This window comes from Erpetoichthys calabaricus, chromosome 4 (genome assembly GCF_900747795.2).
Source record: "Erpetoichthys calabaricus chromosome 4, fErpCal1.3, whole genome shotgun sequence".
Classification (NCBI taxonomy): Eukaryota; Metazoa; Chordata; class Cladistia; order Polypteriformes; family Polypteridae; genus Erpetoichthys; species Erpetoichthys calabaricus.
In genome coordinates, this window is record NC_041397.2 from 230,953,192 (window position 1) to 230,975,539 (window position 22,348).

General features: G+C 35.7%; 1 protein-coding gene across 1 annotated transcript in view; it reads left to right on the plus strand.

The window, feature by feature from the left end:
• The window catches only part of naalad2 (N-acetylated alpha-linked acidic dipeptidase 2), a 91,753-nt gene that overhangs the window by 52,337 nt on the left and 17,068 nt on the right, over positions 1-22,348 (plus strand). The window contains exons 10-16 of the mRNA XM_051927173.1: positions 5,454-5,539; positions 6,826-6,945; positions 12,313-12,395; positions 14,915-14,978; positions 17,875-17,942; positions 18,102-18,193; positions 20,313-20,403. Coding sequence (XP_051783133.1) covers positions 5,454-5,539; positions 6,826-6,945; positions 12,313-12,395; positions 14,915-14,978; positions 17,875-17,942; positions 18,102-18,193; positions 20,313-20,403 — 604 coding nt within the window. The remainder of the gene's footprint in view (positions 1-5,453; positions 5,540-6,825; positions 6,946-12,312; positions 12,396-14,914; positions 14,979-17,874; positions 17,943-18,101; positions 18,194-20,312; positions 20,404-22,348) is intronic.

The following is a 22,348-nucleotide window of genomic DNA, read 5'->3' on the forward strand; positions in this document are numbered from 1 at the left end:
AAAACCCAGTAGAGGTGTGTGGTATGTCTATATGCAAAGAGGAGTAGGTGAGATCTCATTCCAATCTCTCTCATCCGGCTTTTTGTAATTTCTATTTTAAGTATTTGTCTGTTTGGATTACCTCTGTAGTTATGATTGTCCCTAGACCAAGGGAATTTTGCTTTAGTAATTAAGGATAGTAGTGACAAATTTGTATCCTGTGCAGAACTGACATCATTTCTTGTTTGCATTGAGGTCTTTTTAAAATTTTCGTCAAAACCATAGTTTTTTAATAAATGCTGATAGAAGGTATGCCTGCTATTTGATTGGGAATACCAACATGAGAAAAACACCCATCACCTCTTTAGGGTTTAGTTTTTTTCAGGATCTGTTTGCTAAGGGAACAAATACGTATTATAGCATTTAGGTATATACTGGAACCTTCTACCCAATATTTTGGAATTTACAATATTTTCTGATCTTTATTGAAGTGAAAAATTGATTAAATAAACTGAGTTGGCCTATGGAAAGATTAACAATTGAATATCCTTACCATTAAAAATTCAGGAGCTAATTTTCTTAAGATTATGTGATGGCTTTCTAGATAACAGTGATACATTTTGCAGTACACACATTAGAAAATTCTCTCTTATGTTTATACAGCTATGTGAATTGTTTTTGTTAACAATGGAAAGGTCATACAGCTCCCACAGAAGACCTAAGCATTATAGTATATTAACCCTTTTAAAGTTACAGGACCTCCCAAGCTAGCATGCACGTTAACAGTTAATAGTACAAATGTTTAACTGCTAGCTGTAAAAGAAACTGGTGGTTCAATAACATATCTCTAACTATTTTCCAAAGTAGGCTTTTATTTTTATTAAAAAAATATTTACACAAAGATCAAACACAATATAATATAAGTGGCTCCCATATTTAAGATAACATTCTAGATCAGGGGTGGGCAGATTCAGTCCTGGAGGGCCGCAGTGGCTACAGGTTTTTGTTCCAACCCAATTGCTTAATAAGAAACACTTATTGCTCAAGTAACACTTCTGCTTCACTTTAGTCGTCTTGCTTGTTAAGATTTTGAACCCTTATTGCTTATTTTAGTCTTAAACAGCTGTAGTCTTGGTTTTTAATTGCTCCTTATTAGCAATAAGATGCAAATTACAAAAGAAACCAGCATTTCTCCATTTCGCTTGTTTCCATTTACACCTGTGTGTATTTATCATGCACTGTTGGGTTTAATTAAATACTTGGAAGGAAAGTGAAGAGAAAAAAGTGAACCACTGAGAATAACTCGTCTGTTTTAGACTTCAAATCATTTGGATGATATCCTTAGAAAGGAAAAAAAATCTATGATATGAGAATGTCCTGACATGGCAGAGTTAAAGCACTAGCAAGCCATGAAATTACATAATTGACAAGGATTGTATTTTAATTAAGCAACTGGGTTGGAACAAAAACCTGCAACCCCTGCGGCCCTCCAGGACTGAATCTGCCCACCCCTGTTCTAGATTAATTTGGTAACCTAAAAAATGTGAGAAAAGGAAGATGAAGCAATTTTAATCAAACTATTTCTATGGGGCACTTTTCCTAGCTTGATGAAAACTAACTGAATGATATTATTTTGAATGGGTGAATGTATTGTATGCTATAACAAAGTATAAGCAATGCAATATTTATTAATCTACTTTACAAGAGAACAGATGGCATAGCTTTGTGTGTGTGGTGATATGTGCCCATCTTCATGAAGTCTTGAGTAGTGGTAGTGCACTTAGCCAGTGAACAGCTCAGTCATTGCAGTTTTTACTGTGGCAAGGTGTGGTGTGGTTATGAATTACTTATTCACTGATGCCACTTCTAGTAGGTGGTATGATGTACCCAATCTCATTTTTACAGGACCAATTTAGAGACACCAGTCATCTTAACCTACAAGTATTCCCAAAATAATATGGGGAAAACATGGTCCACACAGAATAATAAAGACTAGGATTTGGACCTTGTGAACTGTACTGTATTCAATGTTACACTTCTACAAAACAGAAATATCAAACTACAGCTAATTAACAAATACACAATAGAACACTTTAGTTTTGAGAAGTGAAAAAATGATTTAAATCTATGTGTATTCTATTCAAATAATATATATACAGTTAAAAAGTAGAATATCATCACTCATCTATAGGACATGCTAGAAGAATCCTCTTTTCACATCAAAATATTGCAATCACACATTATGTAGTTCTCAACATCACAATCTCTTTGACATGTTCATTTAATGTGCCACAAATGCCATACAGATACATAATGACCAGTTATTAAGTCTTCTTAAACTGGGACAGTGACATGCTGTTTGTTGCGGTGGGCTGGTGCCCTGCCCGGGGTTTGTTTCCTGCCTTGCGCCCTGTGTTGGCTGGGATTGGGTCCAGCAGACCCCCATGACCCTGTGTTAGGATATAGCGGGTTGGATAATGGATAGATGGATGGACATGCTGTTTGACCATCCAATTCATAAATTCACACTGGTCTAATTTAGATTCTCCAGTCAACCTAACCAATATGTGTTTGAGATCTGAGAAGTCATATGAGTGCATTTACAAAATCCATGCAGGCACAAGAAAAATATTTAAATGGTGGATGAACAGTGGCAATGCTGTGATCTGAATCAGGAACTCTGGAGTTGTGAGACAGCATCACTAACCAGTGTCTGCAACATATACCATATCCATTTAAAAATATTCTTATAAACTAATTTATTGTGTCTGAAAATACAAATAGCAATAAATGGAGTCCATCTAGTACCGAAAACACCAACTCACACATGTCTTTATGTAGCTGGGACTTATTTTTATCTGACTAGATATGGACACAAAAAGAAATGCATAACTGGTGATGCATCTCCAGGTGTCACTGGTAGAACATTGTATATGCTTTAACTGCACCATTGGTGACTTGAGTGCTTCAGGTGTTACTAGTTCTGCAATAAATTAGATGCACTCTATTTTTATGTAGGTCGCTAAATGAGTATTTGAAGAATTCTTAAAAATGGTTAAGAATATGAACATTACAACATTAATTTTTAGTTACATTGTATCTATAATATATTAATTAATTTAACTGTTAGAGATATAACTTGTTACTCAGCTATCATTTTTGTATAGTGTTGGCGGCCTAAAACCTTAAATGCAAATTTCCTCCTGAAGAAATGTGGTAGGCCAGGTAAGGGCATATCTCATATCTGACCTGATCACATGACCTTCAGGGAATTGTGGTCCTTGTAGCTTTAGTGCCCAGTAGTTGAAAGCAAAGACCATCCTCACATCTACCATGAAGAAGTAAGGTAACAACATTAAACCCAGAAAGGAAATACTAAACAATTCAGAATCACGCTGATGGCTTTAAATTTGCTCGGCTGTAGTATATGGAACCACAAAATCTGAGAAGGATCTCTTGCTGACCACTGGCAAATAATCTAGAGAGCCTGGCCCTTAATATTTTATTCAAAATCAAGGGTTAAGAAAGACACACAAATAAGTGTCATGCAAGTACTTTATAGGTACATCCATAATTATATTAGTAACACCAGGATGGACTGTGCAGGTTTTAAGTGCCTTAGGGCCCGTTTATACTTCACACTCAGATCGCATACGAGCCCGCACCATGGCCGCCACGTGTTCTGAGCGTTCATTTGATGCGTCCTCTGAGCAGGTCATCAGAAATTAACGCAACGCGTGCGCGAATTGCAGTACCAGCAAAAGTCGGGGGGTGCAGTATGCTAAAAGTTGGAATGTGACGTCAGAGTCTCTGTTTACTATCTACATGTAACAGAAAGCCGCTTTGCGGATCCTACGAGATCGGTGTGCGCGCTTTGATATTTGATAAATGGTTCGATGTGGTGAAGCAAGATGCCGACATACAGATATATTCGTGGTGCTTTTATATTCAAGCGTCGCATATTCCGATGGTAATGACACGATACGTTTTAAAATTCTCACATACCGTCTTCTGTGCCATCTTTTTTCTAGGGCTTCCTCTGCTCCTGACAGCAGCGGATCGCCAGAAATAGATCGCCACACTGAGCACATTAAATGTATGATATTACAACTCTCTGCACATTTAGAATCCTTAGATTTATACTTGATATCACTTTTATGAAAAGCATTAAAGTATGTATATTAGATTTTACAGATAACTCGGTAATTTCGTTTAAATAATGAATACTGTTAATAATTACACACATGGGGTGACACAGTGGCAGAGCGTTACCGCTGCTGTCTTGCAGGGAGTCACGTCGCTGATATTCCCTGCCTGGAGTTTACATGTTTTCCTGCTGGGTTTCCTCAGTGTGCTCCAGTTTCCTTCCAAAGATATGCAGATTTGGGGATTTGGTACCGCTAAAATGATGCTAGTGTATGTGTGTGCTTGTATTCACCTTGTGATGAGCCGAGGCCTCATCCAGGGATTGTTTCTCACTCATGCCCAATGCTTGCTGGAATAGACACATTCCTGGATTTAGTCAATAAACATCCTTTTCAGAGATATTGTGGTAAGGTGTCATCGGAATTTAATGGGTGTTCTAGGCAATTCACCACAGAGAAGCCGAACATGTTCTCACCGTGATAATATCTCGCACTGCCACCTGGTGGATTCCTCCAGATGTACGCAAAGTACGTGCGCAAGTATTAACACTACAACGATTGCGTAGCAGGAGCATCCACTGCAGCATGCGTCGCGTCGCGTGAAGTATAACCCCGGCCTTAGGCAATTTATATAGAATATGGAACAGTGGTTATGGGCAAGGGTGTAAGAAAATGCCAAAGAAAATGAGTGAGAAGCAGACAAGCTATCTCCAAGTACCCCATTACCTTCGCTGGAAAGCCATTTGGAGTGTTGTGTAAATCTTTTATGTGTCATCCCGTTGTGGTCACTCAGTTACATGGATACAACTGTTTTACCTGTCTTAAGTTGGGTTGAAATCTAAGTAATCAATGTAGACCTCAGCATTCATGTTTGCAGTGCACCATCTATTGGAACGTAATGCATGTAGTAATAAAATGCATTGTATGTATCATTCCAATACAGTTTTAAGCATCAGAAACAGTTGTAGTTATAAAATGCATTACTGCAAATATTTGTGATGTGCCATCTATTGAAATGACAGAGACATAGCAACTGGACAGACATACAGATACACAGCCACACAGACAATTATCCTTTAATTAAGAAATATACTTAAATTATAGTTGATGTAGCCGTACACTCTTTGATTCTGTCAGAAATTCATTGTTATTGTTATTAGGATATTTTTGTTATTCTGTAATTGCATGTGCAAGGAACCTAATGAAAATAAATAGACTAAGGGGATTAGTCTGCTAATTGAAAATGCATGCTAGTGAATATGTTGAACTATTAACAGACTTTTCATTTTAAAGATCACTTACAAGTTTATTGTTTTATTATTTTTTTAGCAAAGTTAAAATGCACATCCACACTAACAATGAAGTGACTAGAATTTATAACGTCATTGGTAAAATTCGTGGAGCATCTGAACCAGGTAAGAATGCCAGTTTCACTCATGACAATGCTGTTTCAATATGCTGCTTTGCACAAAATGTCATTGTATTTCTGTGATTCAAGAGCAGAATGTAGAGTGTGCAAAGAGGCTATTAAACTGGCCTATAGTTTCACTTCATACTGTACATTGTCACACTCACCAATTTTAAAGATTTATCCAGATGTTGACAACATTGTTCTGCTTTTATCATTATTAATTACACAGCTAGTGTGTTTAATGCCAGTTGCATACCATTTTGGAAAAAGGATAGGCATTTTGAAGTTTACTTATATTTGTTGTTGTCTATCATGTATCACCTACTTTCATTAGTTCAGTCATAGAGAAACTTTCAGTGTGATCTTAGACTATAGCAGCAGCTAGACTGACAAGTTCAGCTGTGAATATAAAAAATATACCTTTGTGTCTAGACTGCTGTCAGACACACCCCTACAGCAACACAACAGGGGAAATAAAAATCTGCACCATTATGCTTCATTTGGACCAGTTAGCTCTCATTAGATCTCACATAATGGGCACTCTGTTTACATATTTTTTGACTTAAGTAAAGGAGCAGTGCTGAGTTTGGCTTAGTTAAATTTAACTAAATTTTAAGCATAAGTGTTTGTAAATGTAGTATTGATTGCATTTTTGAGAGGTTAGTGTATTACTAATTGTAAGGAGATTTATATGCTTGATAAATTTGAAAAAAAAAATCACATATACATTTTGGAAAAGCCAATAAAGTTTTACAAATAGGGAGAAATTGCAGGAATATCAACAAATAAGTAATTTTAAAAAACAAGAAGACACCATTTAGTTCAGATTGTTATGGTAATCAATCAATACTGTACAGTGTCGCAATAATAATTTAAACCATTTCTTAAAAGCAGTTAGAGGACCCTTTTCAGCTATGTGACTCATAAGTCTGAGATTCCAAAAATTTTTAGTATAAAAAAGTCTTCATAAGTACAAGATTCACTACTTAGTTGCAAGGTTATCTGACAAATGTGAGAACACTAATTAATAAATCCCATGCAATGAATAACCTTGGCTCAGTGCAACTGATACGACTGTGATAATTGTGAGATTTAGTGCAGTTATGTTTAATTTTATGGTAGAGCATGTGCAATAAATAATGGTCTGTTCCAAAGGTTTAAAGATCAACAATTTCTTGATTTTTTTTTTTATTAGCAGTGTTATGTGCACTATAAAGTCCATTTATTTTAGTGCGCCATTAATAATTCTTTTATGATTCTGTTTGGAATATAATTGAGCCTTTTCTTCAGACAGGTACATTATCCTTGGTGGGCACAGAGACTCCTGGGTTTTTGGTGGTATTGACCCAACAACTGGAGCTGCTGTTGTCCATGAAATTGTAAGAAGTGCAGGAAAACTTATGAAACAAGGTAACTTTTTCAGTTTTTAAATCTGAAAATTAAAAGGGAATAAAAACATTTGGTTAGAATTAGAAATTCTTTACATAATTTTGTCTGTGATATTTATGTTAATTTTTGTGGCATGTTTGGATATTACATGTTCTCCTGTTTACTCCCACATACAAAAGACATGTTAGGTTAATAAGTGACTGTTAATTGGCCTGTTGTGTCTGCATACACAGTATCTGGCACTGTACCCAGGGGTTTCTTCTTGGCTTATGCTGGATGCACCAAGATAGACTTGATAATGATTTGTACTATATGAAGTGATTTTGAGAATGAATGCTTGAATTGATAACCCCAACTCAGAAAACATTGGGGCAGTATTGAAAAAGCATATAAAAGCATAAAGCAGTGATTTTGAAATTCACTTTGACTTTTAATCCATCACAAATAGTTTAAATACAAGATAATTTTTAATCTGTTAATATTAATTTATTTGTAAATCTATACATATTAATAAAAGGCAAAGCCCTCACTGACTCACTGACTGACTGACTGACTGACTGACTCATCACTAATTCTCGAACTTCCCATGTAGGTGGAAGGCTGAAATTTGGCAGGCTCATTCCTTACAGCTTACTTACAAAAGTTAGGCAGGTTTCATTTCGAAATTCTACGCGTAATGGTCATAACTGGAACATATTTTTTGTCCATATACTCTAATGGAGGAGGCGGAGTCATGTATCGCGTCATCACGCCTCCTATGTGATCACGTGAACTAAAAACAAGGAAGAGATTTACAGCACGAGTCAAACGCGGGAACGAAGGTAAATTACGTTAATTTTTGACTGTCTTTTAATACTGTGTAAGCATACATATTAACACATGTGCAATTAAACGTGTGCATTTACGGGGTGATTTCTCAGGCTTAAAAGCTCGCCTTTTACTAAAAAGGTAAATGCAAAACTATTTTCAATCATTCTATGATCTGCTTCTCACAACTGAAGGCACCGTGGCTGATGGTAAATGACGTTAATTTTTGAGTGTCTTTTAATGCTGTGTAAGCATACATATTAACACGTGCAATTAAACGTGTGCATTTACGGGGTGATTTCTCAGGCTTAAAAGCTCGCCTTTTATCAAACGCGGGAACAAAGGTAAGTCACGTTCTTCATTGTCTTTTAATACTGTGTAACCATACATATTAACACATGTGCAATTAAACGTGTGCATTTACGGGGTGATTTCTCAGGCTTAAAAGCTCGCCTTTTACTAAAAAGGTAAATGCAAAACTATTTTCAATCATTCTATGATCTGCTTCTCACAACTGAAGGCACCGTGACTGATGTTACGTCACTTGCTGTCCAACCATAAGCTTTACCTGGTGGTTAACCGGACACTCACTTCACTCCCTTTCGGGAATCGAAGCTCTGAGATTTTCTTTTGTTCTTAATTAAAATTTAAAAGCAATACTTCACCGCTGCTAAGCCCCTCTAGCGCTGACGTCCGAGGTTCGATTACCGTAAGCAAGTGCAGTGAGTGTATTACATTCACGGCATTCGTAGTCTGATTCACAATCTGATTGTATGGGTGGTTACCTATGAGGTAACGCTTATACTTGGCCACCAAGTCAGGTCGAAGTGATCACTCGAGTAAAGGCAGCTTCACAAAAAAACAGATCCTTAACAAACTGTTATTAGTATATTTTCCCTCAGTTTAAAAACGTTTTATTTTCTTCTTAATAAAAATTTAAAAGCGGTACTTCGCCGGTGCGAAGCGCGTGGATTTGACCGACTGACACATACAGACATATTCATGAGTGCAGGTACTTCGGAAAGAAAGCACCGTGTAAACCTAAAGTTTAAATTAAGTTCATAGACCTACAAAAGGTTGCCATTCATTTGAGGCAAGATTGCTTTTCTTCTGTACAACTATACGTTGCATTCTCAAGAGTGTGCTTGCACGGCTTCAGATATATATGTATATATATATGTATGTCTATATATAAATATGTAAGCTTATAAGTACTGCCTTACTTCTCTTTAAGAAAGGAAGATGTAATGATACTTGATTTAAACGATTCCATGTCTTCCTGGGTTTGCGTAGCTTATTGTCAATATCTTTACACCTGTTTTTAACACTTATTTACTGAAACGGGCTTTCACGAAAAAAGTTAGGGCTTTGCTACAGGATACACCCTCCACAAGTTAAGCAAGTAAAAATAAAATATTTATTTCTGTTTTATTTAAACCTTTTAAGTTCGTATGCATAGCCCCATTTGGCTGTTTAATTTTTTTTTTCTTTCTTCAGTAATATTTAATCTCCTTAAAGAAAAAGAACATATCCATTTTACTTTTTTTGTATCTCTTTAGTAATATTTTAGTGTAAAAGGATAACCAGTATTTAAACCTTTTATGTTACTTTATACATTTATTTTACACAATGTTGAAAAATTAATAAGAAAGCTACATATTTTGGCAGCTGCTGCTTTCATTTTCAATGAAATGTAAAAAGCTCTCCAAGAGAAAACGTCAATGAAGAAGAAACAGTTTGCACTATCTAAAAATCAGAAACCCTCATTTATAAAAGTTTGCTGCAGATGACTTAACTGAAAATAAATGAATAGTTCCTATGTGTATAATACATATTTATCTATTTTACTTATGCCTTTATTCCACCAACTTACAACATCTGAGGTACAATTTGTTACATTACTTTTGTTTTTTGCAGCACAGGCAGGTGAAGTGACTTCCTCAGGGTCACACAGTGGTGTCAGTACCAGGATTTGAACTGACAAGCTCCGGGTTTACTGAAATATTACTGAACAAAGAAAAAAAACGAAAACAGGCAAATACGGCTATGCATACAGATGTCCATCCGTTCATTATCCAACCTGCTATATCCTAAATACAGGAGCCAATAAGTACATATGTTTATATACAGTATATATATATATATATATATATATATATATAAATATATATATATATATATATATATATGTGAATGTATGTATGTATATATGTATGTCTATATATATATATATATATGTAGATATGTAAATTTGTATATGTATATATATGTTTATGTGGATGTGTATATGTGTATATACGTATGTATATGTAGATATGTGTATATGTAGATATGTATATATATATGTATATGTATATATATGTTTATGTGTGTCTGTGTGTGTATATTATATATATAAAAGACAGCAACACTCATAACAATGACAACACAATTACATTGACAATCATGTTACGTTATTTTTAAAATGTTTCCTTTTTTTTTTTTCATAACCTCTTTAACACACTACTTCTCCGCTGCGAAGCGCGGGTATTTTGCTAGTATACATATATTCTTGCCATTGAGGGCCTGCAACAATTTCCAAAAACATTGGGACATGGCAATTTAGGGCCAGTAATGGAAAAAGGCAGCATGTTATGACTATTACAATAGATTTATTAACTCAAAAGAGTGGCACAATGCACTTAGGTATACTCTTGTACCAGTGCTCAAATTGCTGGCTTCATGTACTCACAACTGTAAACCTACTTTTGTCCACCCCTGTATATATACTGTATTTAAATAGTTAGCAGTAGGATAAACTGTTAATCTTTATCCAGAAAGTCACAGATGCCTTTAATTGACACAATGAAGGAAATTAATATATACAACAACAACAACAACATTTATTTATATAGCACATTTTCATACAAAAAAGCAGCTCAAAGTGCTTTACATAATGAAGAAAAGAAAAATAAAAGACAAAATAAGAAATTAAAATAAGACAACATTAGTTAACATAGAAAAAGAGTAAGGTCCGATGGCCAGGGGGAACAGAAAAAACAAAAAAAAACTCCAGAAGGCTGGAGAAAAAAATAAAATCTGTAGGGGTTCCAGGCCACGAGACCGCCCAGTCCCCTCTGTGCATTCTACCTAACATAAATAAAATAGTCCTCTTTTTGTTTAGGGTTCTCACGGAAGGACTTGATGATGATGGTCATGCAGACTTCTGGCTTTTAATCCATCACTGTTGGAATATCACGGTGCTTTGAGTAGATGGTGGTGCGCAAGCCACCACCAAAAGGACACCGGAAAAGGAAACAGAAGAGAGAGTAGGGGTTGGTACAGATTTTAGAGCCACCATGAATAGTTATTATAATGAATTGGATATACAGAGTATCAGGATTAAATTACAGTGAAGTTATGAGAAGACCATGTTAAAATAATGTGTTTTCAGCAGTTTATTAAAGTGCTCCACTGTATTAGCCTGGCGAATTCCTATTGGCAGGCTATTCCAGATTTTAGGTGCATAACAGCAGAAGGCCGCCTCACCACTTCTTTTAAGTTTTGCTCTTGGAATTCTAAGGAGACACTAATTTGAGGATCTGAGGTTACGATTTGGAATATAAGATTTTAGACATTCCGATATATAAGATGGGGCGAGATTATTTAAGGCTTTATAAACCATAAGCAGAATTTTAAAGTCAATCCTGAATGACACAGGTAACCAGTGTAGTGACATCAGAACATATAAACACCAATTAGCAGCATTCCTCAGGAAAATATCTCTTTGAGAGGTCTACTGCACTGTGTGCTAATTTTTATTCTGTTTTTAATCATGCTCACCCTCGAATCCCCATCACCCAATCCCCCCCCCCCCCCCCCGAAAGTCAAAAATGAGAGTTATTAGAAAAGGCAAATAAAATTAGCTTGTGGCCTTTTGTGGGGTGTTTGGGTGGGATTATGAAGTGAGTGCTTGATGAAGCAAGAACAATTAGAAATTGCATAAAAATATTTTGCACAGCTCTATTGAACCTTTCAGAGGCAGTGATGGGTTGTACAAGTCTCATGTGCTTGTGGCCCAGTCACTGCCACCTGTGACTCAAAAGTTTTTAATAAAAGCACTTGCCACCTTTATACACCTATCCCTTGCTTATGTTGTGTTCTCACCTGCTAGGCTCATCCCTCGGGTACATTATTGGTGGTAGCAGGTTCAAGAGGCTCCCGAATGCTGCAGGGAGCAGCAAAGGTTTGGATGTGGATGTAATTATAATACATAGCTATAAATTGTTTACTTGTTGCTTCATAGTGATACAGTATATATTTTGTGTGTTTGTGTGTATATACAGGTATGTATTTTTTTCCAAGTTGTAATATTCATCCAATGTTGAACACTTCTTCTCTTAGCGTATTTTCTTTAAGTCATTTCCTTTATTTTGCTGAATTCACTAGATTGACATTTCTACATTTTTATTTTTCCAGCAGTGGAGGCAAAGCACAAATATGCACTTTTTATTCCTGATTTAACTTGATTTGAAAAGTTAATGTATTTACATATTTATTAGATTTTTATCTTCTTCCTTAATTCTGTTTTTTCTATTTTAGGTTGGAGACCCCAGAGAACAATCATATTTGCTAGCTGGGATGCAGAAGAATTTGGCTTGTTAGGCTCAACGGAGTGGGCAGAGGTGTGTCTTTGAGTTTATGTTATTTTTTTGGAATAAAACAGGTAGATCAGGCATATCTCACATTGGTTAGTTTGCAGCCTTTAAGAAAGTTGGTGAGAGTGGGTAATATGTTAACAAATTTCAACAAAGCTGACTTTTGTTATGGTAACAGGATTCCAGACCTGGAGCCTTATGTACAGTATATTGTTTTTGATGAAAAAGTTGGGATTTATAAAACATGAACTTGGTTTGAAAACTGGATAATGATACAACAACTTTCACCCATGCATAAGTCCTTTGTAGTCTTTTTTAGTGTTGGCAGTTTAGCAAATCCAGGTGGAAGGACAATAAAGTGAACATAAAATCTTGTTCCATTGTGCATTTCAATTACGTGTCAGTCCCATTCCGATGATTCTAAAGTAGCCATATCACAGTTCCATCTTTACAGCTGTCTTCAACATTGGTAATGTAAAGAGACTTTCATTTAATGCAACATTGATATTTACTTGAATTTTTTTTCCCTCCACTGAGCAGCTGTCACCTGCTCTCACTCTTTTATTTTTTACTCCCACAGAAAAAGCAGCAAAAAGAATGTTTTTGGAGCCTCCATTTAAGTCAGTTATGCCTCAAATTCATTTTCACTGAAGTTTTGTTCATTTCCTCTCTTCTCTCTTGGTTTGTTGTAATGGCAACACTCTGGGACATAAAATAAATATATATGATGATTATATCATGAATATTTGAATAAGGCCTTTTCTTAAGCCATACATGGTTACTAGTGATGTGTGAACTCCATGGTGTTCGCTTCACCTCAAGTCTGGAGAAATCATGGAACTGTTCACGAACATCGTCGAACTCAATGAAATACATTGAAGTCAAAATGGGAAAGGACTAACTGAACTAGATTTGACTGAATTATAATGGTTCATTCATCTTTAAAATGTCACACAAAATCGTATGTTTCATCAAAACACAAAGCAGAAATGTCGAAATCGTAGTTAAAAGTCAGAAAAAAGCCATTGAGGGCTGGATTCACACCGAAAATCAAAGTCAATAATTGAAATCACAGGCTGATCCAACTTGAAGGAATTTAATCATAGCAACTCATAATGTGACTAAGTAGTGTGTATGGCTCCCACGTGCCTGTATGCACTTCTGACAAAATCTGCGAATGCTCCTGATGAAACAGTGGGCTTTGTCCTCCCAGATCTGGATCAGGGCATCAGTGAGCAAGCTCCTGGGCAGTCTGTGATGCTACTTGGCAGTGTCGAATGCACCAATACATAATGTCCCAGAGGTTCTCAATTGGATTCAGGTCTGGGAATGTACAGGCCAGTCAATGGCATCAGTGCCTTTGTCATCCAGTTAATGTCTAAACACTCTGGCTGCATGAGGCAGGGCATTGTCCTGCACCAGGAGGAACCCAGGGCCCATAGCACCAGCATAAGTTCTGTCGGTTGCTCTGAGGATTTCATCCCGGTTCCTAACAGCAGTCAGGGTACTGTAGCCTAGCACATTTAGGTCTGTGGAACCCTCCAAGGATATGCCTCCCCAGACCATCACTGACGCACTGCCAAACCGGTCATGCAGGATGATGTTGGAGCCTGCATAATGTTCACCACGGCCTTGCCAGACTCTTTCCTGTCTGTCACTTATGCTTAGTGTGAGTCTGCTCTCATTTGTGAAGAGAACTGGGCACCAGTTCTGGGCATGGTAATGGGCTATGAGCACAGGTACCACTAGAGGATGGCAGGCCCTCATGCCACCATCATGGAGTCTGCTTCTGACAGTTTGGTCAGAAACATACACACGTGTAACCAGCTGGAGTTCATTTAGTAGGGCTTTGGCAGTGCTCCTCCTGTTCCTCCTCACACAAAGGAGCAGATACCGGTCCTGCTGCTGGGTTGATACCCTACTACACCCCTGTCCAGCTTTCCTAGTGTAACAACCCGTCACCTGGTATCTCCTCCATTCTCCCAAGACTTTCCTGGGAGACAGAGCAAACCTTCTTGGGGTGGCACTTATGGATGTGCCATCCTGGAGGAGCTAGACTACCTGTGCAACCTGAATTGGCTGCAGGTAGCACCTTATGCTACCAGTAGTGACAAGGACACTAGTAAAATGCAAAACTAGACAAGAATCAGTCAGGAAGGATAAGGAGAGAGCAATTGTCTGTGACCACCACTTGCAAAACCATTCCTTTTTGGTGGTTGTCTTGCTGTTGCTTCTCCAGTGCACCTCTTGTCAATTTCATTTGCACCATAGCAGTTGAACTTGATTCACAATAACTTATGCTTCCTTACTGGACTGATTGATTCCCCTGAAGCTTAACTTACTTAGTTTTAAACTATGATGATTAAGTGTGCTCTTAATTTTTTGAGTAGTATATATATATAATGAGAAAGACAGAGATTTCAGTTAGATACACTGACAAAAGAAATACTGTGTTTTGTACACAAAAAATACACCAAACTATACAGAAAACACACACAAGTTACTTCTCATACTCACAAATATTGTTGTATTTTCTAAACTTATAGGAGAACGCCAAGGTACTTCAGGACCGAGCAGTAGCCTACATCAATGCAGATTCATCTATAGAGGGTAAGATATTCTTCTGGTCTTATTATTTGATGACATTATGTACACATTTTGTTCCTCTTGGAGACCGCCAGATCTAAATATGCTAATGCTGAATGATTTGTATATAAATTACATGACTGCTTTGTCAGTTGTAGGGAAAAAACACCAGAAAGTATAGTAGAAGAGTACTAGTTTAAATCCGGAAAGTGACAGCAAAGGTCTACATCTCCAAGTAAAAATTGTTGTCAGTAAAACCACATGCTGGTTTACCGTTATGTTTTTAACCAAGTATGTATTTAATCAGACCCCTATGCTGTTTGTAGTTTTACTTCTTAAATAAATAAAGATGGTCTTTTTAGGATAACAACATACCAATAGCTGTCAAAAGAGAAATTACTACACATAGGTGATTGACTCTATTATTGACATTTTGATCGAAAAACTTACATGTAATTGTTTCTAATGAATTCTGCAATAATTCTTCAAACTGCATTTACATTTTAACTGAGCAAATATTGTTATGAAGATAAAAATAGAAATTTTGCTTTGCCTTTAAATATTATATATACAGTACATTATATATAATTCTTTTTTGCAACCATCCTTGCATGCTATGTAAAACCTCAGGTAGTAACTGCAGTATAATCAAATAAACCTACTTCCATACATGAGGAAAAGTAAGTAAAGTTCTTATAGAATAAATGACCACAGATTTTCTGTTTTATACATTTAATTATTTAATTATTATATTCTGTGATAATACCATATCAGTATTTTACTTTAGCAAAATCATAAATTCAATAATAATATAATGAAACAACTTCTTCCTTTTATGTATGTTTGTTTCTGGCTTTCTGGTTTTTATATTGTAGTTTCAGTGACATGTAGATTTGTAGTTACAATTGTAGTCAACTGTGAAGATAGATAAGCACACAATTAATGTTTAATAAACTATTATTATTATTATTATTATTATTATTATTATTATTATTATTGAGAGCATTACTATGGGCTGAAAGGGGCTCCTTGGTGTATTCTACAGGTTCACAGCTATGGGGCCCTGGATTCAAATTCTTTTTTTAGTCTTTATTGTCAGGGTCCTTACTTTCAACATGTGTTTAGATTTTCTGTATATACAACACCTTGTTTTCTTTCCACATCTTCAACGTGTCCTGGTGTCAGATAAAGGATACTGTAGGTCAATTATTTGTAACAGAATTTTCAGGTATAAGTTTTTGGAACCTACAATCTTAAATCAGAATCAGTAGGATTATAATATGGAAGGTTGGATGGATCATACAAGTGTGATTAAAAGTTCCGCTACAGAGAAAACCAGATACAAAAAGTTTGTTTTTGCTTTTAAATGTATTTACTGCTCTTGTGTAGAGCTGCATTTGATTTTATCACTGGTGTCCTAGTGAGACTTGAGAAATAGTTTATCTTATCATTCTTTCAGTCATTCATTTACTTAAATCAGCTATTCATGCATCTTTTATTAAACTCATCAAATGAAATGTTAGGGTTGCTGGGAGCCAGAGTCTATCCCGGGAAAATCAACTGCAGCACGTGGTCCAGTCCATCAGAGGTTATACTCACTCATAGTGGTTTACACACAGCTTTAGGAACAAAGCCCATACATAAAGGGGAAGATAATACAAACTTTACACATACTGTGAACTTGCTAGAGCTGAATTTCAGTCGCCTGGAGCTTTGAGGAGTTAAAGCTACTGTGCGACCATGCCACTAGCTTGGTTTAATAAGTATTTAATAAGTTTAATATAATATAATATAAATATATATATTTATATATATATATAAACTTAAACTGAAACATATATACTTATATGTTTAATAAGTATAATATAAACTTCTGAATATAATAGGATATTCATTTCAGCCCAAGTTCATCTTGACCATTTTTTTCATGTTTCCCAAACATTCATTAAATATAACAATATTCATATTGTATAATTCCATCATTTTCTAATGTGAAAATGTTACAGCATTTTATTATGTATATTGCCGTTGCTTATTACTTAAAAAAAATTATATACAGTAATCCCTCCTCCATCGCGGGGGTTGCGTTCCAGAGCCACCCGCGAAATAGGAAAATCCGCGAAGTAGAAACCATATGTTTATATGGTTATTTTTATATTGTCATGCTTGGGTCACAGATTTGCGCAGAAACACAGGAGGTTGTAGAGAGACAGGAACGTTATTCAAACACTGCAAACAAACATTTGTCTCTTTTTCAAAAGTTTAAACTGTGCTCCATGACAAGACAGAGATGACAGTTCTGTCTCACAATTAAAAGAATGCAAACATATCTTCCTTTTCAAAGGAGTGCAAAGCAAGCAGTCAAAAAAAAAAATCAATAGGGCTTTTTGGCTTTTAAGTATGCGAAGCACCGCCAGTACAAAGCTGTTGAAGGCGGCAGCTCACACCTCCTCTGTCAGGAGCAGGAAGAGAGAGAGAGAGAGAGCCACAGAAAAACAAAGTCAAAAATCAATACGTGACCTTTGAGCTTTTAAGTATGCGAAGCACCGTGCAGCCTGTCCTTCAGGAAGCAGCTGCACACAGCCCCCCTGCTCACACCCCCCTACGTCAGCGCAAGAGAGAGAGAGAGAGAGAGAAAGTAAGTTGGGTAGCTTCTCAGCCATCTGCCAATAGCGTCCCTTGTATGAAATCAACTGGGCAAACCAACTGAGGAAGCATGTACCAGAAATTAAAAGACCCATTGTCCGCAGAAACCCGCGAAGCAGCGAAAAATCCGCGATATATATTTAAATATGCTTACATATAAAATCCGCGATGGAGTGAAGCCGCGAAAGGCGAAGCGCGATATAGCGAGGGATCATTGTATAGTAAAATGCCTTTATATATATTTATTTTTAAAATGCGTTACTGTCTTTATTAGGTAACTACACACTGAGAGTGGATTGTACGCCTTCACTGAACACTCTGGTTTATAACCTGGCAAAACAGGTATCTTTTGTTTCTTTTATTTAAAGAAAAAGTACATCTTTCTAAAAAAAAGAATGATCAGCATAAAATACATTTGTTGATGTTTTATAAATATGTATGAGATTTTTCTTTAACAATTAGGATTGCTTTGAATGAAGCTTTGGATGTTGTATTTACTAGATTACCAGCCCAGATGAAGGTTTTGAAAGCATGTCACTGTATGAAAGTTGGCACAAAAAAGACAACTGGACGGAGAACCGGGATGCACCAAGGTATGAATAGTAGAACTTTTATGTTGAGTGACAAAAATACAGTATTTATTATATTATTAAATATTTTATTTATTTTCATTTATTTTGTATGCAATAATCCTTATTTTAGCACCTTTAAATTGTTATCTGAATGATTAAGTATGTTAGTATAAATAGCATTCCTCTGCTGACAGTAGTAAAATCTTTCTTTTAATTTGTCACCAAATTGTATGTAATCTTTATACAATATTCTTTTTTCAGTGGCATTTGAATTAAGCATTATATAAAAATAAATAGAAATGCATTAAATTTAGACGAGCTGTTTATTTGAAAATTGTGGTTGTAAAACTTACAATATTTTATGAACATGAACATTTTACAATGAATTTTGCATAATAGATTGGTAATGCAAAAATATTAGGGAATCTTTTTGACTTGTATTTTATCTATTCATAAATCTAAAAGTCTTTTTGTAATTTGTCCCAAAACTTATTTTTGTAATTTTCCAATGTTTATATGAATAAGTATCTATTTATGTCATGTATCACAAGTACCAGTATCACTCTTTGTATATCAAGCAAATGTACATTTACTTTGCAAATGTTGATATGACATGATTTACTGTACAGCTATGATTACTCTCCTGATAAAACATCTGATAGCTTTGTCTTTGGGCTTTGTTCCTGAAAACAGCATTTTTCCTTTTACTAGCCAAAACTTTGTATTTCCCACTGGTGATATTAGATTTTATGGTTCAGGTGGCCAGAATTACTGAAAAACTTGGATGTCAGCATAAAAGCATTTTTCTTTAGTTCTTTGTCCTTAAAGAAAACAATTAGAGTTTTGATCCAGGATTGAAAAGAAAAAAGGATGATTCCTTGCGAAATGCACTATTGGGGTTAATATGGCATAATGAAAGAAGAGTAATACCCCAGTGACGAAACTGTACAGATTACCACTGTAGTTCTGACTTGGAATGCCATTTGTGAGAAATGCCCTGTCTTTAAGCTTATATTTGTGAAAATTCCAAAATGACATAATCACAGGATTAAAATTAGTTCAGAACTATTTTGTGTGTGCCAGACTTTGCTAGAGTTTTAACAGCTGTGACATTGGCTGCTCTCTGACCAGTTGTTGTTTAGATCTTTGCTCATGTGACATTGCTTCCATCTTCTGTATTTTCCAACCTGCTAATAAAAAAAATCCAAACTAAGTTTGTAAGCTATAAAGATGAATATCCATAATTGCATACCATTTAAGTCCTGGGAATAAACACTAAAAAAGCTAAATGCTCAACTAAAGGACATATGGTGGATGCTTTAGCCAAAACATAAGTCTGTGGTTGCTTGTGGTATTTTCAACATATTTAAATTTCAAGGCATGTCAACATATCCTCAGGCTGTGGAATGTTAAGTGTAAAACACACACCACCCCATACAGTGGCTTTGGCATCAGTTAGGTAAAGGGCTCTGGCCCACGAGCTTGCTTCAATTTTAAGACCAAAATTAAAATGCAGTAGCTATATTACTAAATATATTTTATCAGTAAGTATAGTGTTGTATATAGAATTTATTGAACATATTTATAGGCACTCTGTACAAAAATATATATATGTACAATAATAATTCTTTGCATTTATATAGCGCTTTTCTCACTACTCAAAGCACTCAGCAATTGCAGGTTAAAGACCTTGCTTAAGGGCCCAGCAGAGCGGAGTCCCTATTGGCATTTACAGGAATCAAACTGGCAACCTTCCAATTGCCAATGCAGATCCCTAGCCTCAGAGCCACCACTCCACCTGTAATATATATATATATATATATATATATATATATATATATATATATATATATATATATATATATTTATATGTATATTAATTGAGAGAAAATTGATCATGAAACTTTTTAAAACATGCTGTAGATCTGATACATTTTTTTTGTAAACACCTGACTATAGTTTCATGCTAAACATTTTGGTTTAAAAACAAATTCTTGCCTCCTTTACAAATTTCAATTTAAGTAGAGTAAAGACCTCTTGCTATGGTAGTTTTAACATTAAAAGTTTTATTATTAACAATTAAGATACATATTTCTCATTCCTCTGTAATTGATATTAATTTTGTGTACTCTTGATTCAGGATAAGTAAACTAGGCTCTGGCTCGGACTTTGAAGCTTACTTTCAGAGGCTTGGAATAGCATCTGCGAGAGCAAGATACACAAAAAACAGGGTAAGATATAAAGTATCTGCATTATAAGTGTAACTTCAAAGATGGTCAAAACAACACAAGAAAGACGAATAGCTTCTTTGATTAGTACCTAAATACTTCTGATATGTCATCCAGTTGATATAAAGAAGTGCCTATTATTTTTTCTCTTTAATTCACATCTCCTAACTCCACAAAAATATTTCTCTGGCCTTGAACAAATCTGCTGGGTTTGCTTCACCAAAATCTTAAGGGATTCTTAACACTTAGCATAAATTTATCTTGATTTTTCCAAACCTGCTGATGTATAACATATTGTTTTCTCAAAGTATATACTTAGGTGCTTATATCATATCATTAGTTTTTATGCAGTGTGATGACCAAAACTGAAGGTAACACAATGCATGTTGCTTTATTTGAGCATTTTACAATCTACGAAGATCCTCCCTTAATTTTCATTTTGGAAAAATTTGTATCCTTTTATGTTTACTTACTTAATCACACAGTGTGCCAACTCTGAAAAAAAATGTATTAATCCAGTTCCTAAACAGAATTAGGGTTCTAGACGTCTAACATTCTTTGGGATGGTACTTATTATAGAAAGCGCTGCATAAAATAAAGACTGTTTTATTTCCTTTAGTATATTGCTTTCATTGGCTCCTCTATCCAGTGTTGATTCCTGCCATGTGCCCAGTGCTGGAGGTATAGATTCTGGCCTCTGAGACTGTACGGTGGATATATGAGTGTTACTCTAAAGATGTCAATGTTGTATTAGCACCTCTCTGTATTAAATGTACCCATCATCTTCAGTCCTTATTGTGCATGATTGTCCTCAGTGAGGCAGCTGCATAAATTTTGGTTTTCAGTGATTTCTAAACAGTTACAGTCACCTAAATTCTTTCTGATCTTTTGAAATATGCATATTAGATTTTAATTTTGATTAACACTAAAATTACCAGAGCCTACGAAAAAACTCGTAGATCCGTCCCAACTTAAATCGCTTCGCACCTCTCCATCAGCGTCTTTTGTCCTGTAAATGTGTCAATAAGCAGCAAGCAGATTGCTATCACATCCCCCACCGTCGCACAGTTTTCTCAGCTCAAGTCTGTTTACCTGCGTGTTAGTTGCTTGGAGTTGTATAGAGTGAGAAGTCAAGCAAAATGACACATTTTATAAATACTATATCGCTATTTGGAACACATGCATTACATGTGTGTTCCGTGTCTACAGCAATCTATGTACAGTAAACACATCGTTAAAACAGAAACATTTTTCATGTTTTAGTAATAATTGACAAAATGTAGACATGAAGTGTATAATGTGTTAAGCCTGAATTCCAAATATCAAATAAACACTTTCACAAAAGGTACAAATATAACAGAACAAGTGCACTTCTATTCAAGAGTATAACTGCAGAAAAAGAACCCACATTAGGGTGCGACATTGACACACATTTGCTATGACCACTTCGGTGGCGCAGCGGTATCAACTGTTGACTGGTAATCAAAACTTCACAGGTTTGATCCCGGACAAGTCCGTTTTGAGAAGCGAGCTGCTCTTATTCTTACTGTTTTAGAATAAAAACATTTGACTTCAGTCTGTAACAGCCGGTCTAAATGTATGATACTTGTAAAGGTTAGGTTTGTTTTTTTTTTATTCAGTTTTATTCTCACAGTCGCATTCACGATCCTACTCCCTCCCCCCCTATCTGACACTGCTGTTTTCACATAAAGATGCGCTATAACAGAGGTGAACTCCGATCATGATGACAGTCCTACATCGGAGCAAGAATGCACGTCGCACTTTTGCCTTCGCTGTATTTTGTATATGTACACGGGAAGCTCTGCAGTCTACTTGTGACTTTATGCTGTAGGAAGTAAGTAAATAAATAAAGGTAAATAAGTAAATAACATTCGATCTGGCTGTTATATACAAAGTACAGCAACGGCAGCTTCTACGTTCAGCTATA